This window comes from Pinus tabuliformis, chromosome 1_2 (genome assembly GCF_031772625.1).
Source record: "Pinus tabuliformis cultivar Carrire ecotype Pingquan chromosome 1_2, CPIR1, whole genome shotgun sequence".
Taxonomy (NCBI): domain Eukaryota; kingdom Viridiplantae; phylum Streptophyta; class Pinopsida; order Pinales; family Pinaceae; genus Pinus; species Pinus tabuliformis.
Window position 1 is genome coordinate 353,712,903 of NC_142298.1, and position 27,633 is coordinate 353,740,535.

Consider the following 27,633-nt stretch of genomic DNA (forward strand, 5'->3'; position numbering starts at 1 on the left):
GGCCTCACTTGTATTTATATGAGCCTCTAATAGTTCAATGGGTCTAATTAGCCCAACAAAACCCCTAAAAGTGTCTCTAATGTGCAAAATAACACCCTAATTGGTTACAAGCCCACCAAATAGCTCCATAACATGAAAAGTAAGCCTCTCAAGAGGGTCAAAATGATAATACAATAGCTAGGAAGGTCGTTGGAAGGCCTAGTGAAGTCCAACATGTGCCAAAATCGATGGAAGCGCTCCTAAAATAGTGATGGAGGTGGCCCCTTTATCTCTAAGCAAATGACCTGTGGTGCTCCCAAGTGGCTATGGGGCCACAAAAACATCCTCATGGGTCTCCAAGTGGATTGAACAAGCCTGTATCCCATTTATAAGGGTTGGAACAATGATGCAAGCCCTCCCCTTGTCTCCCATGGTGAGCCACATCCTCATCTGAGCCCTGGAACAACTGCCAAGTGTGTGGTGCAAGTGTGTAGCCGATTAGGCAAGGTGGTCCAGGAACATCATCATCGTCAAATAATGGAACACAAGCGAGCATTCAGTGGAGCTAAAGGATCTCATGATGTGGCTGTCTTCTCTCTGCTATAGTGGAGGCCCATGGCTTTCTACACTCACCCTACAAATGCCAATATGACCCTCTGGAGGGCTTGGACCCCGTATAGGGAGACCAAACCCTAAGATGAAGACCCATCTGCAATCTTATAAGATCCAATGCATCTCCTCACCTTCCAGTACAACAAATCATCATTGCAATTGAGTAAATAAGCTTACAAATCATGGAACCAAGTGGACAATTCACAATGGCATACCCTTCCATAATGGGCTTTAGAATGTACAAGTGTCTCCAGGTTCAAGCAGGAGGTTAATCAAGAACCCTATTAAGTGGTTTCAACCTTTAAGAAAGTGACAGGTCCATGGTACATCCCTTAAGTGGAAGGTGTCATGTGATATAATGATGGAACGGAGTGGGACATCAAGGGAAGGCTTCAAGCCACATGCCATAGTACAAGGGTAGCCATGATGAGGGAAGCCCACACTTGGGTGTATGAATGTAGGAGGGAGCAATCGTGGTACACGAGTTACCCCAGCCTTTTTTTTCCACCCTTCTTCATAATCCTTTTGCTTTTATTGATTTTTCTTATATAACAGCTCAGGGCTCCAGGGGATGAGAGCATGATGTGAATGATGTAGCAGTGAATACCCCCTTAAGGTTGGGCAATTCATCACCCGCTAGGGGTTGGGACAATCATGGATTCCTTAATGATGCAGGGGGCTCATATAGGGGCCCTAGGAACTAGGGTGATGGCCATAATGATAGATGGTAGAACTCAAGTTGGCTTTTGCCCACATGCTAAATTTGTGTGTCCCAACCATCTTTTGCATCTTATGGTACATTTCTTATTGAGAGTGGCCAAATTATGCTTTTTACTTTCTTTTTAGCTGCATCAACCTTTGGGGCATCATTCCAGGCCCAACCCAAAGTGTGGACAAGAGGAGGGGAAGGCTAACTCCTTGTGGACCCAATGGACAAATGTGGACCCGGATGGGAAATATGGTGAAAGCAGTTATAATGAGCGGAGGGGAGTGATGTACGTGGTGTCGAGAAACGAGACCGTGCAACCAAAATTGGTATTTCCCATGTAGTGTCATTCCTAAAGCTAGTAGCTAATAAAGGAGATCCCATGGGACTAAGATACAAGGTTAACCACCAAGTTGGACAAAGGAGACAAAAGTACAAACCAAGCCAATTCTTTCCGTGGAAGCCCCTCACTAATCCATGCCCAAAAGTGCCCATGATAAGTAAGCCAAAATACCCAACTACATAATGAAACATTGAAAGGCTATACCTTTGGGGTTGGAAGGCCCACCTTCAAACATACAATCATAACAGATGGGCGAGAGAGCATAATGGTTGGCTCAGGTGGTGGAGATGGTGGCACATCGTGCTATCTGGTGGCTGCAAGGGGTTTTGGCTGCCGATTGAGGACCATCTAGGCTTCAACTCAGGGGCTTGTTGAAGGTTTCTTAGTCCATTTGATTGCTAATATTCACTATTTGGAAATCTTTTCTTGGCCTTTTCATTCTAGGCTAATCCATTTGGCTGGCTACCTCTCAAGCCCTATATCAATTGTGCCCTAAATAGGGCTTATTAGAGGATGTGAATTGCCTTTCCTTAGCTTATTGAGCTTTGTCCTTAAGAAGAGTTGTCCTCTATAAGCCTCCTTGTCGCCTTGATCCTTGAATTTGATATATCCTTATGTGACCTATCTAAAGCGAAGCCTCCTAGTGGTGAAAATACACAAAGAAGAAGAGGTAGTGGCTGTGGTGACAGTGGGCCACACCTCATTGATGTCCCTTACTCTAGTTTTTTCCTTGTAGGTTACCCCTTACAAGACCTGCTAGATTTTGAGACAAAAAACAGTATTGTAAGAGATTTGAAGGGTTCTTTTGAGTTTCAATGACCTCTCCATAAAGTACATTTACAGGGAAAGGAATTTTGTTGTTGATGATTTATCAAAAGATGGAGTGCACATGGAGCATGGAAGCTGGTATATTATGGAAGCAGGAGATGGTAAGCATTCAGAATATTATCATCCTCTGTTTCACAAAGTTCCTCAAGATTGAATCAGCCTCTCTACATTACTTTTACTGCCTTATCAAGACAGTTTCATCCATCTTAACTTCTGGACATTTTCACTTGTTTTTGCTAGGTATGTAAAATTGTAAATGTTTTCATGCTGATTAGTTCTAGTTTGACAATATTTAGGAACTTCTTGGGAGTATTAAGCTGTGATTCAGAATATGTAATCAATGGTCTTTTTGCATGCCTTTATTATCCTAATTCTGAATGGAAGGTGGAATATACTGCTGGAACTGCCCAATAGTGGTATAACCCCCTAATTTCTGATATTTTCTGCTAAGAACATGCTCATGAAGCATCTGAAAAATGTAATTTTGTTTTTTGAAGAAATAAAATTTCATTTTATTTTCAGTGGAAAAACAAATCCATACATACATACATACATACATACATATATATATATATATATATATATATATCTCATTGACCTGCTTTATTGATTATTTGTAAGACATTAATAAAATTATCTTACATTATCTCATTTTGATAGTATATAAACTTTCTAATTTTACTAACAATCAGCCTAAATTCCTTAAAATTACGCATAGTCTGATTGTTCAGTTGAACTACATGGGTCAATATTGGTCACATGGTCTTCTTGTCCCTCTCACCCAATTGAGGATGTGTTGTAACTTGTAACCAGTCATGTGTAAGGCAAGATCATTATTTCGCTCGAAGAGATAAGACTTGCAGGCTTTATTCCTCATTGGAGCCTGAGCACGAGAAGTGAATCAATCTCGGGTTCGCCATCTGATATGAGGCCAAAGAGAGACCTCCCTATCTTTATAGAGAGATGCAAGGAGTTTCCTCTCCAGTTTCTTCTACTATTTCGACCACAGATGCTTGGCATTGTTTCTCAATGTAGTGGTTATACGTTTCATGTGGCTCCCCCACCTCTATCAGACTAACTTTTTTCTTTCAACCCATCTCAACCAGTGGGAGAACTAAGTGCCATGTGAATACTACAAATTATGACTTGGCCAATGGAAAATCTGTCTAACAGTGCCTTCACACTTGTGGTGCTTTGTCACAACCTCGCCACACTAGTTTGATTATTCATTGAAGGAGCTCTTTTCCCCCTATTTCTCCCCATGTGTTCATTATGCCTGTTTCTCCAGACTTTTGGAGTTGAATATTCTTTTATGTTCCTTACTTGATGGAATGTGACTTTTAACTAGACCAAAGTCTGCCAGCAGGCCAGCCAACTTTAATGAAATTTTATTTTATATCTAATCAATTATAAATTACAAAAAAATGTAGCTTCCACTCTTCCCCTAACTTCTACAATAGACAGAACAGATACTAGTAAAGTACAGGACAAGACATCGAGATTGCATTTGCACTCTATTCAACCGACTGAACATGTCTTGGGATAGATACTTTTGCATTGTCAAAATGTTAGCATGGAAGATAAAAACAAGGACACCTCCAAACTGATTTTTACAAGTCTTGACTAATAAGAAGAACAAGGTTAACCTTACCCATCAAGTTCAACCAAAAGTTGATTTACAATAGCTTCATGATCTTGCATTTTTGAATCCAGGTTTTGCCCACGAACGCGAGCAAAATGATCAAAATCATCAATAAATATAATCAAAGGTGCCTGCACAAAGTTCCATCAATAAAGCTATGAATAAATTGATCATTCCAAAATTCCACTCAATTGATGTTTTAAAAACTCTACTAGACTTTAAGAATTAGTACTATATTTCATTTGAAGCCAGAAAAAATGCTTACAGGTAAATAACAAGCTACAGTATTATCACAGGCCTGTGTGCCAAGAGTATTTGTTCCTCTCTCTAAAGACCTGCTGACTGTCTAAATAGAGACATCTGTAATCTATAAGATGTTTAAAATTGGTGATCTTAGTTTGGCAAGAATTATGGCCTCTGAGTGATGACACGTTACTATGTTTCCCTGGAATTACAGATGTCATCTATCCATTTTAATAAAATAGAATTAAATAAGATACTACATTAACATATGCATAAGTATTCAATTTCAAAATATCCTCCCATGAACTAGAATATAGTTGAATTAGGAAAGTATTTTGCATCATATACAACTCATGAATACATATTTGATATTTCAGAAAACCCTACTAGCCCTTGGAAGAATTTAATTTTCACAAGGAAAAATATTAGTTTTAATGTGAAACCCACATCTACACAAAAGTACAAGTCCGCCTGGCAAGGAAATTTGACCTCTTCAACCACATATAAATAAACTTGGCATCACTTGGAGGCATCACGTCACACATCCATCCTTCATTTGGTTCGATTAGCTCAAAAAATTGAAGGTCCAAGCTCACACATGCGAAGAGGAGAGAGAGTATTCTGTTGGCTGCATTGACTTTCTGTTTTGGCACCTTTGACCAGCATTGACTTTTGGGTGTTTTGACATGGTTTGACTTGCGATTTGGATCTGTGTTTGGAGGCCGAATTCAGGAGAGGGGGGGCTGAGATTTTCTGGGCACTTTGACCACAGTTGACCACAGATCTGAGGCAGGTTTGACCGCAGGTTGACTTGGTGCATTGGCCAATTTTGAAGGCATATTTTGTGACTGTTTTGACTGAGTTTGACTGAGGGAAGGAGGCCGAATTCTTTGCTGCCTTGACCGAACTTTTTGGAGGACTTTGACAGTTGGCCATTTGAATGGTTAGGGCAGAGCTGACCGCTGTTGACTTTGACCAGAAATTGCAGATTTGACTTTTGACCAGATTTGACTTTTGGCTCATACTTGATTGGATATTGGATGGTTGGTTTGGATAGTCAAGTCTTTGACCTTTGACTTGTTATTGATGTACAGACTTTGTATCTCTCTGCTGAACATTTGATAATCTAATAAAAGAATTTGGAAAGGGTTTTCCCCCTTGTGGGGTTTTTCCCTGGTCTTTGACCAAATTGTTGTCTCTATTGTTCTTGGCCGTCTTCTATTGCGCATTTTGTTTACTGTTCTATCTACAATTTGCTTATTGTTGTTGGAAGATTGAAATCATATTGGATAATTGATTGCTAATTGAAGAAGAATTGTAATTAGTGATTGTGTCAGCATAGAGCACTTGAAAAATTAACACCCTCGACTCAGTTATTTTTACTGACAAAAAGAAGGGGCAAATGGAACACCAAAGTATTAACTGCTCCCAGAAAGCCCAGAATATAACAAATGAGGACCATGTTATAACATTGCGAACTAAGAAAATTCTGATAAGAGAGAAATTTCATAAGTATTCTTCTAGAACAGTTATTCCTAGAGCCTAGACTTATCACAACTCCAATAAAGACAGAAATCCTTCCAGTCAAACAATAAAGACATCAAACCTACCAGCTCCCTTGCAGTTTGGAATAGCTCTCGGATCTTGGCAGCACCTTGTCCCACCCATGTTCCACCTTCCAAGTCTAAATTCTTGATTTCCACAACTGGGACCTTAGCTTCTGCAGCAATCGCATATGCCAATGTCGTTTTGCCTGTTCCAGAATCACCTGCAATTAGAACACCCTGCAACATGTAACTGTACAGTCAGTATTTAGTCCAAAAAATGCAATGTATCTATGTCTGTATAGGTTCTTAATATTCTCAGTTTCAAAAATCACATTTTACCAATATCCCCAGATAGAAGACCCTTAAAGAATTCTGACACTATAAAAACCCTTCAAAATGTGCCAGTAACACAATAGATCTAGATTCTACATCTATATTGCACCTTAACATTCTGAGCTTCAAAGGCCACGTTTTTGCAATATCTCATAACAGAAAATTCCTCAAAGCATTCTGCCACTTTAGAGACCCTTTTAAGAATCTGTCTCCTTATTTTATTCTTTAATTCTATTATGACCTCCAGGACTCTTGTCCAGATTCACAAAAACTAAAAACACAACCACTCTTTACTTTCTGTTATTCGCCATAGTTCCACCATGTTTCTGGGATGTGAAAGCACAGAAGGGAAACACACACTGCGAACATGTGGAGACACCCCCAAAATTTTAGGGAAATTCATGGGCATGGTGGGACATCAAGGTCCCTAGCATAGAGGGACCCGTCTCTAAAATTATTAAAAAAATAAATAAATAACCCCCAACATAACAATTATTCCCATGTAAATCCATCATTGTGAAATTGATTCTTTGCTTGCATAGCCTTTTAACCCTTTTTTAATCTTTGTGACTTTTTGGACAAAAAACATGGGGGTTTTAGTTTTGTGAATTGTGTCCCACACATAGGAGAAATCTTTCACTGCATGTTTTTCGAGGTTTGCAAAAAGGGGAGTGTGATGAAACGTGTTATAACCAATGTTTTAAAACTCCAACTCCGAATCCGACTCGGCTGAGGGTCAACTCCGACTCCGACTCCGACTCGGTATCGACTCGGCCAGCTCGATTTCAATGACTCGGTCGTTGTAAAAAATACATTAAATATTTATTTTTTATAAAAACACATAATTTTAAAGATTTTCATTCATGTTTCCAAACACACAACATTAGAATATAGATAGAAGACAACATATGATCAAAGTAGGTTCATGAATATATCCATTATATCAAAATGGCACCCAGTGCACTGTCCAATACATACACGATGATGATATAGAGATCAAAACAAAAACACATAACCAAGGAGGCTATAAATGGCCTCTACAACAAAAGTTTGTGACCAGTACCACTGGCTACTGCTAGAGTTGCCAACATCATCTAGCTCAGTGTTACTTGAGAGCAAGAGCGGAAATGGGGAACGAGAGAGAAAACGGGAGTGGGAGCAACATTTTCAGAAGCTCCTGGTTTGGGAGTGAATCCCGGAGGAGTTCGACAACCAATGTCACTAACATCAAGGTACATAGAGGGATTGTTGCTCTTGATTAAATACGAGTTCCATACCCTAATACATGACAAAATTCAATGAAAACATTACAATCCTCCAATCCTGAAATCCTGAAAAACTGATAAGTCTGCTGGATTTTGAATGAAATCTAAAATTCTACTTTCTCTATATGAAATCCAATGAGGTTGGAACCACTCTCAAACATCCTGAGTCATTTCATGGTAATGTTAAAAATTTAAGTAAAAGGATCAAAATGAAGATTAAGGAGAATGTCATTTTTACTTTAAGAATTTAACATTACCATGAAATTTGAATAGCATATCAATACTAGGAGAGGGGAATGGACCCCAAATAGCACTTAACCAATTTAGAAAACACCTTGGAGCAATGTTGCACGAAGCGGGGACGCGGAAGCGTCATTTTCCAAAAATCTAGGAAGCAAAGCATCTACGGAAGCGTCTGCTCTATATATATATATATATATATATATATATTTTTTTGCATTTATACTCAAAACAAACATCCCAAATACCAAATTAATTGTAGAAGACATGAAAACATGCATATTTTTGCATAAATCAAGATAGATATGGCATCCATGATTCCATTGTAGTTACTAGTATGTACAACAACCATCTATATTCTAGCTATTACAAACATACATCAAATTTTTAAGCATATTATAAAACATAAAACATTTAAGCATATTATAAAACATAAAACATAGAGCATATTATGATTTATCTAGTAAGTGAGCAACTGTTAACATTTGTCATGTCCAAAATTCAAATAATAATGTTTACAAAATATGTCACTTGGTCACCGCCAAGACAAAAAAGGTTCAAAATTCAAATTCACAAGCCTACAAGTCTAATGAGTAATCTATGACAAAAGTAGTAGATTGTGAATATATCTACTAATCTCTCCTCCTTCCACCACGAAGAGAACGTGGCGGCGGGCCTCCACGTGGTGGCAATGAAGAAGATGGTGCCAGTGAAAGTTGTCACAGTGGCACTGAAACTAATGAAGAAGAACCCCCTACTGTTGGTGTTGAACCATGGAACCTAGGAACCAAGGGACCAGATGGGGGTGGGGGTGGCATATCAACACGATCATCATCATCCTAGAATCGCTCAAAAAATTCATGCAAAAAAAACACTAGTTAACAAAAAAAATTAAAACATGAATTAGAGAAATGCTTTATAAGGAAAAATTGGCAAATTCATACCACAATGGACATACCTGGATAAGAGCATCCTCTAATTGCTCTAATCGCAACACTCCATCCTCCAAATTGGGCTCCTCTAGATTCTTGTCCCAAATCAACAAGTCTTGATTAGACTTTGCATCTTCACAGTAATGGGGCAACAATCGCAAGTTGTAATGAACATAAACCAAGCTCTCTGCCCGGTCTAAACTCAACCTGTTCCTTTTAACACGGTGGATGAAAGAATAAGAGCTCCAACACCTCTCTGCAGAAGAAGTGTATACCACCTGTGATAGCACCCGCAATGCCAAAGTCTGTAGAAGTGGAGTACCCCCTCCATGCATGTTACACCACTCAAGAGAAGAAAAAGTCTCTCGATCTTTAATTGCATGCATGCTCCCAAATGGACCAGTGTTAAGCGTAAAGTTGCTCACCTGTCTCCATACCAATGCAGCCTCCTCCTCATCAGGGATTAATTTACTCAATGCAACCATATATTTTCTGTGAACCTCTTGATCTTGGTGTGGTTTTCTCCTGCTTCCCCCCCTAGGTGCTGGTGTTGAAAGCCATGATGGATGATAGTATTTAGGTGTCAAAACATATGCTAATGCATGCAATGGAACATTTAGCACTTCCCATTGGTTTTCCACCTCTGCACGAATATAATTGTACAAGGTGGTATCTCTAGGCTCAACAATGTCATTAATTTGCCCCAACATGCTATCCATTTTCTCATACACCTCCCCAATTACTGGTCGATCTGAATCTGCAAACTTGATCATGTAATAAATTGGTTTGGTGAATTGCAAAACATATTTAACTTGTGCCCAAAAGTAACTGTCAAGAACAGTGTCCTTGACTGCATTAGCAACATCTATGTTAGTGTTAATTTCATCCCATGATTCAACACACACCAGATTAGTTAAAGCTTGTCTCACCTTCACTAGCCGCCTGAAGGTGAGGTAATAACTAGCAAATCTTGTCTTTGCAAGTTTAAGCAACTACAAGTTGGAGTAAGTGCCATTGAAGTAGTTTACCCATGTATGCCCTGTGATGAATTTAATGAGTTGCTTCCCTCTCCTGTAAAGCTCAGTAATCCACCCACATTCTTTGTGCTTCACAATATCATGCATCAAAAGGTTCAATGTGTGAACCAAGCACCCAGACCAAAAGATGTGTGGATAAGTACGCTCAATAATTTTTCCTGTTGCCTTACAATTTGTTGCATTATCTGTGATCACTTGATCCACATTATTAGGACCAACATCTTTGATTGATTTCAATAGGAGATCTGCAATGTTTTGTGCAGATGCATTGATGGAGGAGGAGTCATGACATGTAATAAATACTGCACCACTAGAAGAAACACCAAGAACATTTATCAAATGTTGGTTTCTAATATTTGTCCACCCATCTGATACAATGGATACCCCAGAATCTACCCACTCATTTGTAAAACATGTCAAAGCTCTTTGAACCTTAGCTTTTTCTCTTTCTAATAACACTGTTCTAGCTTTCTCATAGTTGGGGGCCTTGTATCGTTTTGGGGCTTCATTGATGGCCTTTACCATTTCATGCCAATAGGGAGAGCGAAGCACATTGAATGGTACACCGCAAGCACAAAGAAAACAGACTATCTTTCCATCCACATCATCCCTCCTAGCAACATTAAGGAAATCCCCTATTGTTCTTCTACCTCCAGAGCTTGCAAAAGTACCATGAGCAGATGAGCAGCTACCAAATTTAGAGGTTGCACTTCATTCAGAATGAGTTTTTTGTTTCTTGTTTTTTTGTTGTGCAGCCTCCTCTATTTGGATGTATTTTCTTCTTTCTTCATTTGAAATGTTTGGGCAAATTTGTACCCCCACAGCACCCTTTTTTCATCACTATCCAGCACCCCACAAAGATGCCTCCTCACACGCGTATATGAACCACAATATGGTTTTCCTCCATGACAACCATGAGGGCACACAAATTTGTAAGTTCCACCACCCTTTCCCCCATCAAGTTTGGTCACATAGTTCCACAAGGGTGTTAATGCAGCTTTCCCATCTAGTGTTTCAGTTTCCCCTTCAGGTTCATCCCCTTCCTCTTCAAACCCTTCCTCCTCATCATACATTGGATTTGGGTCACTTATATTGAGACCACTGTCCTCTTGTGTTTCTTCCCTTCTATTCCTATTCCCCCTTGCCATCATTAAAACCAAGAGTGGAATGATACATAGAAGCCAAAAGAACACCATCTTGGAATATGGATATAGGTGGTGGACAACCTACAAGTAAAGGAGCAAGTAGAAACAATGGGAAAGAGTAGGAGAGGGAAGAGAAAAATACAAAAAAAAATGTCAAAAAAAAGGGAGTTTTGGGTTTGAACTTACCTCTTTAGCTCTTGTAGATGAAGTCCTCCAAGCTCTTGCTCCAAGCTCCTTCTCCTTCTCCTAGCTCCTCCTCCTTCACTCCTCCAAGCTCTCCTCTCTTCTCCTCTCCTTTCCTCTCTTCTCTTCTCCTCTCCTCTCTTCTCTTCTCCAACTCTCATAAACTCAAAGTGAGCAAATGAGGAATGAATGGGGGCTTTATTCCCTTCATTCCTCACCTTAACCTCACCCTAACCCACCCCCTTTATGCCAAGTCAACAAAAATTAAAATAAAATAAAATAAAATAAAAATCGAATTTCCCCATGCGCGCGGCTTTTTCCGGAAGCATACGGGAAGCGTGCGCTTCTCCCTCCGAAGCGCCATGCTTCGTACGCCCGAAGCGTTGTACAAAGCGCGCTTCGGAGGTCTGGAAGCGCGCTTCCGAGCCACGCTTCGGAAAATTCTAGGAAGTGGCAAAAAAAATCGGAAGCACGCTTCTGCACGGGATGAGCTTCCGGGCTTGGAACCGGGGGGGGGGCGCTTCGTGCAACAATGCCTTAGAGTCCCCAACAATTAGCTACATGTTAAACAAAAGAAAACAAAACAAAACAAAAAATATTATTAATAATAATAATAATATTAGAAAAATCGTTGTTTTTTGGGTGACTGGCCAGATAATGACTCGGCCGAGTAGATGCGGAAACGACCGGGTTGACCGAGTCATGACTGACTCGGCCGAGTCAGTGATGACTCGACCTCCCGAACTAGTTTTTCTGCCGGGTCATAAAATTCTTCAATGACTCGGATCAACTCAGCCGTTTCGGATTCGATTCGGCCAAATTTTAAAACAGTGGTTATACCCCCCCCCCAAGGTCCCAATGGCATGGGACGCACAAGGGACATGCCCCCTACCTCACAAGACACACCCCATCGAACACTGTTATTCACTAATAACAAAGTTTCAACCTTCAACCATATATTCCAGAGTGTCGAAGAATGTACCTAGTGTCGGTCTTCATAATTGTATTTGAGTCATGATGTAATGTATTTGTCAAAAGAAAGAAAAATGAATATTTTTTTTTTTCTAAATAAGACTGAGCTAAAATATATTACAGCGAGAGCCAAATTACATTATCAGTATTACACCAGGGCCGCGGCCCTGTAAAACTGGTCCTGGGACCGACTATAAACACGAGAATGTTCATATCAGGATTACAAAAGCTGGAACCAGAGTGACGCTTATGTAGCCGGCACATGGACTGAGACAACATAGACACATAACCGACACGTAGACACCATAGACACGATAGACACATAGACACCATTACAGAAGTAACAGATAACCGACACCATAACAGAGATGAACAGAAGTACAAAAAGACTGAGTGCAGATACATATGTGGTCGCAAAGAGAGCTGACAGAGAGAAAATTCATGCAGAGAAACCTGGAGCGCGAACTAGCCTTCATCCGTAGTCTGTGGCTCATCCTCCATCTTGCAGCAGGGAGGCTGGAGAATAGCCTTACCCTTACCGACATTGCGCTGCACAGGCTCGCTTGGACCAGCTCCAGGATCATGAACAGGCCTCAGCATATCAACGGCCAGAAATTCCATGTCCACAGTCGGGACAACCCCAGGATTCCGCGGAGGGTCAGCACGAGGAGCATCATCATCTCCCCACTGATTTCGGCAATGCTCAACTGAAACAGTGACGAAGAAGGTAGAATTGGACAGAGTGCAGGGAAGGCGATATCTAACCATTGGATGCTCAGTATGCCCGCACTCCATTCGCTCCGGAGGTTCCGCAACTCTTCCTCTGCCCGGAGGCCTTCCTCTTGGTCTTCTATGCTCAGAGGAATCTTCAATGGAGGAGGAGGGAGAAGGGGCTCTTCCACTGAAACTGCCCCGTCGACTGGTACCCCGAAGCCGTTCACGCTGCATTCTGAAGGTGTGCGGATGGCGGGCGTGTACACACAGATTATTCCCCTGAACCAGACTCCCAATTCCCCAGCAAGACTGCGGATGGAAGGTATGCAGCACCTCCAAACGACCAGGTTCACGACTGAACTGCCGGGAAGCTTTCCAATTGCTCCGGTCTATAGCACCTGAACCGTCGCAATCGCTCTCAGAGCCTGACAGAGAGCCGAAGCATTGAGCCTCCGCCACTTCCTTCAAGATCAGAATCGGTGCAGGCGAGAAATGCGGGAGAATGTCCGAGAGCTTCCGGCTATGAAGAGCCATGGTTAGCGTTTCAATGCTCGCAGTGAATGCCGAGGGGACGGCTCTGCAACCAGAATTAACTACCCTCCTTGAATGCTGCATGCCTGTGTGTTTAAGGCTTGTCCTTTGGGTGTACGTGGCTTGTCCGGGCGGACACCTGCCCTGCTGACAAGCCATGGGCCCTGTATTGCTAACAACCACCCGCATCCGGGGGAAAGAAAAATGAATATTATTATTTAAGAGATTGACTTATTAAAGCATGGGTTTCATGCTTGGGTCCATTGTAGGCTTCTAGGGTTTATGTCAAGTGGCCTTGTCCATGTCATAATGTAATAGACCCTTCTTGGGCATTATCAATCAAGAAACAAATTTATTTTGATGTAAATTAGGTCTTCTAGGCCTCCTCCACCAAGTCGACCTCAAACTGGACAAGTCGACCTAACTGAGGGGCAGAATCTCCTATATGAAGTCAGCAAATCAACCTCATTTGGAGCACTCACTCACCAAGTTCCATCTATGGTGTGAAATTCAAGGAAAAAAAGGAAAGGGATAGCGAAAGAGAAGCAGGTCGTTATCAAGTACAAGAATTCGAAATTCTCTCTCTCTATATCACACGTGTGAAGCTACTGAGCTACTGGAAGGGACGAAGTTACAATAATATAGTTGGGCCGAACTTTTGGATTTGTTGGGGGGCCGAAATTCTGGGTTGTTGTTGGGTTGAAGCTGTTGGACAAAAAGAGACCACTAAAGTTTGTTGAATCGTATTGGAAGTTTGACTTGGTGGAGGAGGAATGCCTTTGGGTCTAAGGTCTTCGTCTATCTCAACTTGAATTTTCTAGTGGAAGAGTTTGACTAGGTTTTCCCCTATAGAGGGGTTTTAGCCCTAGAAAAGTGCCTACATTTGGTGTCTTTGATCTTCGTGTTTTGCTTTTGATAATTGCTTGATGAAACAAAGATAAAAGAAGAACATAAGAAAGTTAATAAGAACACAAAGATATCACAAGTAATTATCAACATAAGAAAATATTTTTGCCTTTCCGATTTTCTAACATGGTATCAAAGCTAAGGTGAAGAAAAAGAAAAAGGCAGACTGAAGATCTATTGAAAAGAGAGATATAAGAAAAAGGTTTTCAAGGAAGGTCACAAGTAGGAGATAGCAATATGACAAACTCAATGAAGGGAGAAAACAAACTAGAAGGAGCCTCCAACTACAGGGCATGGAAAAAGAGGATAGATCTTATCCTTGCTAAGCACAAAGTTTTGGACCTTGTTCAAGGAAAATTCAAGAAGCCTACAGATGAAGCAGAGAAAGAGAAGTTCAGAGAAACCAAAATATTGGCCATGAATCTAATAGTAGATGGAGTAAAGGACAGCCTATTTCCATACATATCGGACATAGACTGCGCTCAAAAAATGTATCTGGCTCTCTCCAAATTATCACCATCAAGAACATTGGCCAAATAGCAAGCCTCAACAATGAGCTAAGGACAATACGGTTGACAAAAAGCAATACTGTATCATCATACTCTGTGAGGATATCTAGAATAAGAGATGAACTCCAAGCATTAGATGAAGTTGTACCAGAAAATGAGCTCGTAATTGCAGCTCTTCTAGGACTACCAAAGTCTTGGAGTGCTTTTGCATTAGGAATTAGCAGTTGAAAGGACACTCCAACATTCCAACAAATGTGGAATGCATGCAGTCAAGAAGAAGCCAGAATATCATTAGTAAACAACAAGAAGGAGGATGAAGAAGAAAACACCTCTAATGCCTATTCTACTCATCACAAGAAGAAGGGAACCTTCAAGAAGTTCAAAGAACCAAGGAATAAAGTTGACTTATCCAAGATTGAATGCTACAATTGTCATAAGATGGGTCATTACAAAAGTCATTTCCTGAAGATCCAAGGAATATTGTATCATCATACTCTGTGGGGATATCTAGAATAAGAGATGAACTCCAAGCAATAGATGAAGTTGTACCAGAAAATGAGCTCGTAATTGTAGCTCTTCTAGGACTACCAAAATCTTGGAGTGCTTTTGCATCAGTAATTAGCAGTTGAAAAGACACTCCAACATTCCAACAAATGTGGAATGCATGCAATCAAGAAGAAGCCAGAATATCATTAGTAAACAACAAGGAGGATGAAGAAGAAAACACCTCTAATGCCTATGCTACTCATCACAAGAAGAACAGAACCTTCAAGAAGTTCAAAGAACCAAAGAAGAAAGTTGACTTATCCAAGATTGAATGCTACAATTGTCATAAGATGGATCATTACAAAAGTCATTGTCCTGAAGATCCAAGGAAAAAGAAGAGAAAAAAAGAACATGTGAATGTTGTTGATGAAGCTCCACCTAAGAAAAACAAGACTGAAGAATCTGAAATCAAAGATCTATTTGCCAAAGACTCTTAGGGAATATTATCCCTCGCATATCCTTCTATCTTAAGTTTTGCATTATTTTCCTTTATATTTTGATTTCTAAAGTTTGTAGGTCTAACATATCTTGTTATAACATTTTTGAATTATTTCGATAAGTTGTAGGTATCCCTCAAAAGATTGAATTAAGAGGGAGTTTTCACCATTTTACTAAAAGATAAGTATCTTGTTCCTTGTCTCCTCTTTTATGTTTGGGTTCCCTCTCATATCAATATTTGTTCGTATTATATACTAATAACCTTTCATGTTTCTTTGGTAGGAAAGATCGCTGAATACACAAGTTATGGAGGAGACCTCAAAGGATAAACTTGAAGCATGGAAGAAGTTTTGTTGCAAAGGAAGCCCTTCAAGAATTGATGTCCTACAAGGTTTGTTAAAGAACAATTCAAGGTATGTCTCAAACTAAAAGTTTTGTTACAAGGTTCTCTTCATAGAAAGGGTATGTTCATTTTCTTTTGAAATTTGTTTTACATCACTGACATCGTTATGTCTAAGATTTTGAATCTTAAAGATCCTTGTTAGGGTGTTAATCTTTAAATTATGGTATGTTCTATGCTTAAGAGAAATTTACTTCAAATCCTCTTATTGGCCCAATATCAATTTCCAGAATTGCAATCACATCAACATGATAGTAAAATGCGGATAGAACATAAATGTAAATAGTAGAAGACAAGCCAAGACAAGAGAGACAAGATGTGGCACCAGCCAGGGACAAACCCCATTGCGGGGAAACCCTTGATCAATTCTTCTCATATTCTTCAATAATTCAGCAGAGAGAGAGAGATAGTACAATTACACAAATCTGTGATTTTATAACAACAGCAATAAAACCCTAACTAGCAAAGTCAAAGCTGGTCAAACAGATCAGAAATGACCTCAAGTCAACCTCGGTCAACTCAGCCTCCAACAACAATGATAGGCAACTCAAAACAGTCCAAGAATGATGGTCAAACAGCAAACAACGCAGGTGCAACTCTGCGGTCAACCCTCAACAGTCAATGATGGTCAAATGTATGGTCAAACAAGTCAACGCTTAGCTATCCAGAAAAATGCGGCTAGCCTAGGAGAGGTTTCCCAACCCAAACCGCAGTCAAACAAACCTCTTCGCTCGTCAACATAGTCAAAATACAACCTTGCTGCTCCACAGTCAAGCCTAGTCAACGTTGCCCTAGATCAAACATGCGTCCTTCCTTCTTCCCACGTGTGAGTGCCTTGCTCCTCCTACGCATACCCAATCAGACTAGGAGAGAGAAGAATGAGATGATGAGATGAGTGCCATAATGCCACAAGGTCTCCTCCTTTTATATGCCACATTGAGGATGAGCTGGGGGCGTAAAACACTATTTTGCTTGCTGGCCGACCCTGAAAATTTGTCAAGAAATACAAATAAATTCATATCTCCATGAATACATGTCGGAATCGGATGATCAATAGATCAATCCTACACCTCTCGATGAGAGGAATCCAAGAAAAATATCAGCTGCCATAAATAAGGTGACCCACATTGAGTTTGGCCCTAGTTGCCAATTTTAACACTTCCTCTTAACTAAGGAGAACTCCATCTGCTAATTCGTCTGTCTTTCAGTACTATCTCTGCCATCAATTGCACTGCTCTACTGAACTATGAAGAAGAAGAAGTGATCGAGAATGTATCACACCATCCTCTACTGACCTGAAGGCAGTCCCAGATAAAAGAGAGTGTCTCATGGCACTTTTACTAACCCGAAGTCAGCCCGATGAAGAGAGTGTGTCCTACCACTCTTACTAATCCAAAATTAGTTCCAAAAGAGAGTGAGTTATATCACTTTTACTCTAAGAAACCGGATTCGTCCAAAACCCTTGACGAATCGCGAATCGGTCGAATCCGACACGATTCTCTGCGGATTCGTGTCAAGATTTCAGGGCACATCGTGTCCTCTTGTGGCACGTCGTGTCCAGCAACGGGTCGCGAATTTCCAATCGTGTCTCGAATTTTATGACGAGTCCTGGTTTGCGGATTCGTTTCGAGGGCTCGGAACTGCGGCTAGGTTAAAAGGGGGCGTGTCTCTCTCAGTTGACGGCTCATTCAGTCATTCTGCAAGTCAGTTGGCAATTGCAAAGGATTGCTCTGTTGCAGCGAGGAGCGGACCGCCCAACGTCCACAGTCCAGTTTAAACTTCAAGTTCTGACTCTCTGAGGTAAGTAGTCCACGGTCCACCAGATTGAGATCTCAGATAACGCATTTCTTTGTATCAGGCTATCAGTGGTGCGGCGTGCCGGTTATAAAATTATAATTTATGAATCATGATGAAATTCGAGTGCGTTGAACGGTTATTATTATTAATAATAACTTCTGTTACGGGTTACCTGTATTTACTATTAATATGAATTCTCAGATTCTGGGTTAAATTGATTGTTGAGTCCAAATGATATGAAATTATGTGTATTTTGCATGCTGTTTACATGAATGAAATCTTTTAAATTTTAATCCATGTTGCTTCAATTCTGCTGCAACATGGTCAAATGATGGTAGTCGAGTAGATGCATAGAACTTCACACACAGGATTAAAAAATTAAACATACGATGATATTGTTTTTATATGGTAACATGGAGAAAAAAAATTGCATGATGACTGCAAGACAAAAAAGCTAGTTGTCAGCAACTTACTTATTATACCAGTATTATTTTAAGGATTGGGTAGGATAGAATTTGTAGGCTTCAACAGCCTAAAGCCCGTCCCATTTGTCATAGAAGCGTGTCAATCAACTTTCCTTTTAAATGAAATGCAGCATCCATTATATGCTTGTTACAAGGACAGTATCTATATTTAATATTTATCAATTTTACAGCTTTAATAGAACATGTTCAACACTTTGTTAATGTACATGTAAAGCTCAAGAAATTAAAAACAAAATTTGAGGCATTATTTCTCTTCATAAATAACAGGATGTCAATAAAAAAAAGAGGTTATCAAACAACAAGCATGAATAGACTGGCATAGATCCGGCTTCAACCTTGGCTCTGTTACACTCCTAGAAGGATCAAAGAACAATGAGATCTACACCTCAAGTTTATATCCTTCTTTGCTTTTAAAATATTAGAGATCAGGATGGATCCATGCTGGTTCTAGCAGTGAAGGGCAGGCTGCAACACTCCTGTCCTACAGATGTCCCCAATGTTGACATAGTCACAATTTCCGTGATATCAATCTCAGAGCTTATCTCACAGTATATCGATCTACCTCCTTGCTATATTAATAATTTAAAAATTAATATGTATATTAATATCAGTTGAAATTACAATTCGAATTAGTGTTGATTCTTGTTCATTTCTTTTGCATTTTTAAATTTTGACAGTAGTTTGTTCATTTTTTTTACAGGTTGAGGTAACATGGCTCAATCAAAGGCAGCAAGGAAGGGCAAGAATGTCATGGGTAGAGATGCCCTTCCTCCCCCAATATCATCAGAGTCTGCTGCAAGTAATGTTGAGGGAAGAGGACTTAAAGACAATGATAAATATCCATTGTGGAAATATGTCACAAGAGAGGATGGGCCAAACAACAAGGGAAAAGGAGGAGGCAATGTGCAATGGAAATGCAACTTTTGTAACATTTCTTTCAAAAGCACATATTACCGTGTGAAATCACATTTGTTGGCTATACCTAGTTGTGGGATTGGATCTTGTAAAACTATTACTTCACAAAAGAGAAAAGAATTGGAAAAGGAGGCCAATGTTGGTATGGAACATGTGGCACTGGCTTCAAAATCAAAAGCACCCAAGGGCAAGAATGAAGACCCCCTTCCATTTTTGAGGAAAGCCACCACCAAATTTCCATTTGAGAGTTCTACTTCTACTGGGGGACAAGCATTAAAAAGAAGATCACTTGGTCCAATGGACAAGATTTTCCAAAAAGAGAGACGGGAAGAGCTTGATCTCACCATTGCCTTCTTCTTCTATCAAAACTTCATATCATTTAATGTTGCACGTTCACCTTTATTTGTTGAGATGTGCCGAGCTCTAACTCAAGGGGCTCCAGCAGGGTATGTGCCTCCTGGGTCAGAGAAGCTGAGAACCACATTGTTGACGAAGGCAAAAAAAGAGGTGAAAAAAATGCTTGAGCCTATTATGGCATCATGGCCAACATCTGGGGTTAGCATTGTTTCTGATGGATGGACAGATCCAGCATGACACCCAATCATCAACTTCATGGTGTCTTCCTTGAATGGTCCAGTTTTCCTGAAAGCAGTGGATACACTTGGCGAATACAAGGATGCACAATTTATGGGTGAGTTATTTATTAGAGTTGTTGAAGAGGTAGGTGTTGAATCTTGTGTGCAAATCATTACAGATAATGCACCTGTTTGCAAGGCGGCTGGCATGATTGTGGAAGCTAAATATCCACAAGTGTTTTGGACACCTTGCATTGTCCATTCATTGAACTTAGCATTGAAATCCATTGCTTCTGATGTGCTTCACGGAGGCCATACTCGCAGCAATGTATTCGGTCTCAGCGGTGATCAAAGCCACCAACTTTTGCTTCCTACTCATCTAGGATATCGAAGCAGAACCCACCCGGAAGTGCTCTTTCGGTCCACCACACTACTTGCCCAATCAGCATCAAAATAACCATGCAGCCTCACATCTCCGGCAGTGTATCTCAATCCATGAATGATTGTGCCTAGAAGATATCTCAAAAGATTCTTGGCACCAATCCAATGTGAGGGATGAGGCTCAACCATATATTGGCTCAACATGTTGACTGTAAAACATATATCTGGACGGGAGTTCACCAAGAACATCAATGCTCCTATGAGTTGACGATACTCAGAAGAATTTCCCAATGCAGGTCCAACAACACTACCGCATAAGTTCTTGAAGTTAAGCTCCATCGAGGTAGTCACGGGCTTGCAGTCCACCATACCAAATCTCTCCAATATCTTCACCACATATTTTCCTTGAGATAGGAAAATTTCTCCTGGCTTTTGCCAGACCTCCAACCCTAGGAAATAGTGCATCAGTCCTAGGTCCTTCATCTCAAATTCAAAGGCCAACTCCCTCTTACATTTGTGAATGAGAGGGTCTGCACCTGTCAAAAAGAGGTTGTCAACATACAAAACCAGTATGAGAGGCTTATCATCTTCAACCTTAAAGTAAAGGATCGAATCGGCTTCACTCCTATTGAATCCCAGCTTCATCAAATAGCGATCGATCCTCTCATACCAAGCTCGGGGTGCTTGCTTCAGCCCATAGAGAGCTTTCTTCAACTTGCATACATGAGATTCTCAATTATGAATCTCAAACCCCTCGGGTTGTTCCACATAGACTTCCTCTTTAATCGAACCATGCAAGAACGCAGTGTTGACATCCATCTAATGTAGGTTCCATCCTTGCGAGGCAGCAAGGGCTATGATCAAGCGGATGGTGGTGTATCAGGCAACAGGTGCAAATATCTCATCATAATCTACACCTTCCTTTTGAGAGAAACCTTGAGCAACAAAGCGAGCCTTATAGTTTTCAGCACTCCTATCAGCTCCATGCTTGATTTTGTATAGCCATTTCGAGGTGACAACTATTTTGTCCTGGGGACCACATCCTAGACATCATTCTTCATGATGGACTCGTATTCTTCATTCATAGCATCCTTCCATACTTAATGCTTCATGGCTTCTTCGAACGATATAGGCTCGTTTTGAATGATGGTGCTCATAATGGTCAAGTATCCCTGATACCTGGTTGGCTTCTTGCTTTCACAGAAAGTCCCTCTAGGTGCAATATGTCTCTCGACATCTTCAAGAGTCCCCCTAAGCCATGAGGGCCTCTTCCTAGAAGAGGATGGGTCTTGCGGAGGGGGATCAATAGGATCCATAGGTTCTTCAACATCGGGCATCGTTTCATCTTCCTTCTCATTCGACTTCCTAGTGTCAGCTCCTTTATCTTTCCTTAGAATAGGAAGATTGTCAACCTTGCTAAGAGCCATATCTTCGTCAAAGGTGACATCATGACTTATCTCGACTTCCCTTTGACCAGCCACATAGATTCTATAGCCATTAGAATTTTCGTTATAACCCACAAAGATTCCCTTCTTTCTAGATGCACCCAATTTGCTTCTTTTCTCTTTCGGCACATGAAAATATACGGGACTTCCAAAAATTCTAATGTGAGAGACATTAGGTTTCTTACCAGTGAACATTTCTTCGGGAGTCTTGGAATCCAATGCTTAATGAGGGCATCAGTTTTGAACATATACAGCGGTGTTTGCAGCTTTGGCCCATAGAAACTTCAGAAGCCTTTGATCATGGATCATGAAACGAATAGCTTCCATAATCGTACGGTTCTTCCTCTTAACCACGCCATTCTGCTCATGAGTGTATGATGTTGTGGTCTCCCTCTTAATGCCAACTTCTTTGAAAAAGTCATGGAACTCATTGGATTAATACTCAATCCCATTATCAATCCTTAAAATCTTGATTCTCTTCTCGGTTTGATTCTCGATCAAGGCTTTGAAGTGACGGAACCAAGTGAACACTTCATCCTTCTTTTTCAAGAAGTATATCCAAGTCTTGCGAGAATAATCATCTGTAAAAGTGAGATAAAATAGATATCCTCCCAAAGAGTTAACGGGCATCATACCAGATATGTCGGAGTGAACCAACTGCAAAATATCAAAGGTCTTGCTAAGGCTTGAGGGGAATGGTCCCCTTTTGAGTTTTCCTTCGGCACATCCCGACCATACACCTTCATGCTCTACTTTGAACTCAGGCATCCCTGTCACCATCTATCTCACATCGGGTAGAGCCTTATAATGAAGGTAAGAAAACCTCAGGTGCCATAGTTCAAACTGTAGAGATGTGTCGCAAGACATGACCCCCAACAAACTTCCTGCAACTTGATATAAAGAGTCAACCCAGAACCCAAGAGTGAAAGCATCTTTAAAAAAAAATTTCCAAACACGTACCTTGCCATCGATGAATGCCACCTTGTAGCCTTTGTCTTCCATTGCCGAAACAGACACCAGGTTCTTCTTGAGATCAGGTACATATAATACTTCTTGCAAATGGATCATGTTACCCTAATTTAATTGAAGAGTAACATTCCCTACTCCCTTTACGAGATAGGTGGAATTGTCTCCAAGAATAATTTCCAAGTTTGTCTCCTTCTCTATCAGATTAGAGAGACCTTTGTTGTAACCAGTGAAGTTCCTTGAAGCACCACTATCAATAAGCCAATTGTCCAACGAGTCCGGAGGAGAGGTAGTGGAGAGGGCCGATATCAGATAATACTCATCTTGTTTATTGTTAACAACATGTGATTCATACCTGGAGTTCCTTGCTTTCTTGGAGGGTTGACCATTTCCTTGATTTCTCGCATTCCTCTTTCCTTTGCCATTGAACCCGCCATTCCTTTGATTGTTGTTGGAGTTGCCCCTGGAGTGATTTTGGTCATCATCATGTGATGTGTCCTTTTTATTTGGACACTCCCTCGCATAGTGGCCAAATTTACTGCAAAAAAAGCATCTTCCTTTCCTTCCACCCTTCGATCTGGGCTTTCCATTGAAATGACCTTTAGACCCATAATTATTTCTCCTTTTGGCATGAGAGTAGAAAGCAGTGGGGTTGCCTTTGCTTGAAGGCATTTCTTGCTCTACCATCCTTATCTCTTCTTGAATGTACCTCAACATCAATTCTTCAAATCCCGAAATTCGATCATTGTTGAGAAGAGTGGTTCTAAATATATACCATTCGGATGGGAGCCCTCCAAGGGTAGTGATAGTTAGTTCCCTATCAGAAATGACTTCTCCAATCGATAGAAGATCATTCTTGATCTCAGTGATCCTTAAGAAGTAGGATTGAATATCCTCGTCCTTGACCTTCTTAATATCCTTCAACTTATTTTTTGAGGAACAAAACTTGATTTTCATCCCTAACTTTAAACAAGCTTACCAATCTGTAGTAGATCTCGTTGGAGGTGTTTAGCTCGCAAATGTAGGCCACCAAATGCTTGTCAATTGAATCTCAGGTAATATTCTTAGCTTTGACTTCACCCTTAATGTACTTGTTCTTTGTAGCAGCCGATGAATTTGATGGAGGATTTGTAATTCTACCCCTCACATAGTCCAACACTTCTTGCTCTACCAATGTCAGATCAAGAGACATCCTCCATCCGTGATAGTCAGACTTCTCATGGAGTTTGTCTCCGGCCAGGAAGTGGGATGAGGAATCCATGAAGCCTTTTGACCTTTCCAACTATCTTCGGTGATTGCTCTTTCACTCTTGCTTGGGCTTTGTCTTCACCTCAGCTCTGATACCATGTTAAATTATGGTATGTTCTATGCTTAAGAGCGATTTACTTCAAATCTTCTTATTAGCCCAATATCAATTTCCAGAATTGCAATCACATCAACATGATAGTAAAATGCAGATAGAACATAAATGTAAACAGTAGAAGACAAGCCAAGACAAGAGACACAAGATGTGGCACCAGCCAGGGACAAACCCCAATGCGAGCAAACCCTTGATCAATTCTTCTTATATTCTTCAATAATTCAACAGAGAGAGATAGAGAGATAGTACAATTACACAAATTTGTGATTTTATAACAGCAACAATAAAACCCTAACCAGCAAAGTCAAAGCTGGTCAACAGGTCAGAAATGACCTCAAGTCAACCTCGGTCAACTTGGCCTCCAATAGCAATGATAGGAAGCCCAAAACAGTCCAAGAATGATGGTCAAACAGCTATCAACGCAGGTGTAGCTCTGCGATCAACCCTCAACAGTGAATGCTAGTCAAATGTATGGTCAAACAGGGCAATGCTTAGCTGTCCAGAAATGCGGCTAGCTTAGGAGAGGTTGCCCAGCCCAAACCGCAGTCAAACAAATCTCTTTGTTGGTCAACGCAGTCAAAATACAGCCCTACTACTCCACGGTCAACCCTAGTCAACGCTTCCCTAGATCATACTTGCGTCCTTCTTCCCATGTGTGAGTGCCTTGCTCCTCCCATGCATACCCAATCAAACTATGAGAGAGAAGAATGAGATGATGAGATGAGTGCCATAATGCCACAAGGTCTTCTCCTTTTATATGCCACGTTGAGGATGAGATGGGGGTGTAAAACATTGTTTTGCTTGCTGGCTGACCTTGACAAATTGTCAAGAAATACAAATAAACTCATATCTCCATGAATGCATGTCGGAATCGGATGATCATTAGACCAATCCTACACCTCTCAATGAGAGGAATCCAAGCAAAATATGAACTACCATAAATAAGGTGACCCACATGGAGTTTGGCCCTAGTTGCCAATTTTAACATTAATCATTAGATTGAATCTACCCTCATTATATTATCATTTTGATCATTCTTTTGAAACCCTAACCTTTAGGGTTCACTGTAAAAATCTAGCCTCTTAATGCTAAGGGTATGTCAATGTTAATAATGAAACCCTAACTCTTCTTAGGATTTTCTAGAACATATGGTGAAATCTTATTCTTTTGAAATTCAGGGTTTTGGTATTGCTATGATAAAACCCTAGTCCTTTAGGTTTGCAGTTAATGTCTGAGTAATATAACAAAACCCCAGATTTTTAGGGTTTGCTGAATTAGGGTTTATGAACAAAACCTTTGTAATAGTTATAGTAAGATCATAGGAATGAAACCCTAGGTGTATATTATTCCGCATGACCGAAACCCTAATCTGATCAAAATCGTTGTATATCTAACTTTGATGTATTAATTTTTGTGTCTTGGGTTTACCTAGTAGGTATGAATGTTGAATGTTAGTGCATCCTAAATATGTATATGCGAGTATGATAACTTAATTGTTGATACTAATGCTTTAGTTTGGGAAATTTAGGGTTTGTAATGAAACCCTAGATTGCTATTCTAGGATATGATGATATTGTTTTTTCGATGTTTTAGTTTGTAAAATCTAGGGTTTGCAACAAACCCTAGTAGAGTCTAACATGTAATTCTAAAAGCTTATTATTGAAACCTTAGATATATTGTATTATGATTGGATTGTTATTGAATTGTTGATATCTAATGCTTTATGTATCGAAGATGAAGTCTAGGGTTTATGATAAAACCCTAGCAAGAAGTTGAAGCCTAGCATATAAAAAGATGTCTCTTGTTGATTATGAACCTAACAAGGTTTAGGTATTTGATGTCTAAAGTTTGAATGTTTTGATGTTTCCATTATAATGACATGATAAACATATTATAGTTGTCTTCATGCTTGTGTATATTTGTATTTGGTTGTACTTGTTATTGAAGCTTTGCAGGTACATAATCTTCGAGATCTTGGAGATGTTCGGAATTGAAGATGATAATGAGCATGATGTTGGAAGCTATAAGGATGATGATGATCAAGATAACCTTGATGCCATGAATGAAGCCTTGAAAGAATGAAGTTTCTATGATATTATGAAGTTGTTGATCTCGCTAAATTGAAAGGGAGCCTCGATAAAAGAAAGGGTATATCTCCCCAGTTGGGAGGGAGGGTATATTATGACAGTCATAATGAATACCTTGAAGTTAGAATGAAACTGAATGAATGAAAGTACTACAAGATGAATGCTTGTAATTCATGAAGTTATAAACAGAAGACATGAGAAGTACTGAGATTGTATTTGGTGTTGTTGAAGAAATGGAAAAAGGAAAAACTTCCGAGAAGATTGAAGATGTTAAAAGCAACATCAGAATGATTGAGGACCTCGAAGGTTTGTGTTTACTTGTATACATAGATTTGAAAGATTATTATTGATTGTGGTTGTGATTGTGCAGGATCTCTCCATAAAAGATTGAATGTTTGAAGCATGCTTGGATTGGTGGATATATCTGATTTAGTTGATTAGTAGAGATGAAGCATTTTACAGCAAGATGCTTGGGAGGACATCTGGTCGGCCTATGTGTTGATGTCCAGGTCCCGAAGTAGAGAGGGTGGTGTTGGTCATGGAGCTCTAACCTTGGATATGCACCTAGATCCCTAGGTTGTTGGTAGAGCTTAAAACCCTGATCATACCTATAGTGGCTAAAGCTTGAGTCCATCTTAGACCCACCCGATTAGGCTAGCCTAGTCAAGTATTTAATCTGTAGCATTGTGTGTGTTGGGACTCTTCATAGAGCATATCATTTTGAGATCTTCCATGTACCTCTAAATATGTAATTATGAATACCTCCCTAGTTAAGAGGGAGTGTTGAAGAATGTAACTAGTGTCGGTCTTCATAACTATATTCGAGTCATGATGTAATGTATTTGTCAAAAGAACGAAAAATAATTTTTATTATTTAAGAAATTGACTTATTAAAGGACGGGTTTCATGCTTGGGTGAATTGTTTATAGGTCAATGCCGCCATTGTAGGCTTCTAGAGTTTATGTCAAGTGTCCTCGTCCATGTCATAGTGTAATAGACCCTTCGTGGGCATTATCAATCAAGAAACCAATTTATTTTGATGTAAATTAGGTCTTATATGCCTCCTCCACCAAGTCAGCCTCAAACTGGACAAGTTGGCCTAATTAAAGGGCATAATCTCCTATATAAAGGCAACGACTTGACCTCATTTGGAGCACTCACTCGACAAGTTCAATCTGCAATTGCTGGAGAAAGTAAAAAGTGTGAAATTCAAGAAAAAGGTGGAAAGGGATAGCCAAGGAGAAGGAGGTCGTTATCAAGCACAAGAAGTTGAAATTCTCTCTCTATCACACATGTGAAGCTGCTGAGCTACTGGAAGTGACGAAGTTATAGTAATATAGCTGGGCTGAAATTTTGGATTTGTTGGGGGGCCAAAGTTTTGGGTTGTTGTTGGGCTGACGCTATTGGACAAGAAGAGACTACTGAATTTTTTCAATCGTATTGGAAGGCTGACTTGGTGGAGGAGGAAGGTCTTTGGATCTAGGGTCTTGGTGTATCTCAACTTGAATTTGCTAGTAGGAGAGTTTGAGTGGGTTTTCGCCGATAGAGTGGTTTTAGCCCTGGCAAAGCAC

The 27,633-nt window shown here is 40.2% G+C and overlaps 1 protein-coding gene across 1 annotated transcript in view; it reads right to left on the reverse strand.

Moving 5' to 3' along the window:
• The window catches only part of EMB2458 (FtsH extracellular protease family), a 462,403-nt gene that overhangs the window by 311,744 nt on the left and 123,026 nt on the right, over positions 1 to 27,633 (reverse strand). Inside the window, exons 8-9 of the mRNA XM_089395178.1 lie at positions 5,964 to 6,137; positions 4,120 to 4,241 (exon numbers count right to left, since the gene is read on the reverse strand). Coding sequence (XP_089251304.1) covers positions 4,120 to 4,241; positions 5,964 to 6,137 — 296 coding nt within the window. The remainder of the gene's footprint in view (positions 1 to 4,119; positions 4,242 to 5,963; positions 6,138 to 27,633) is intronic.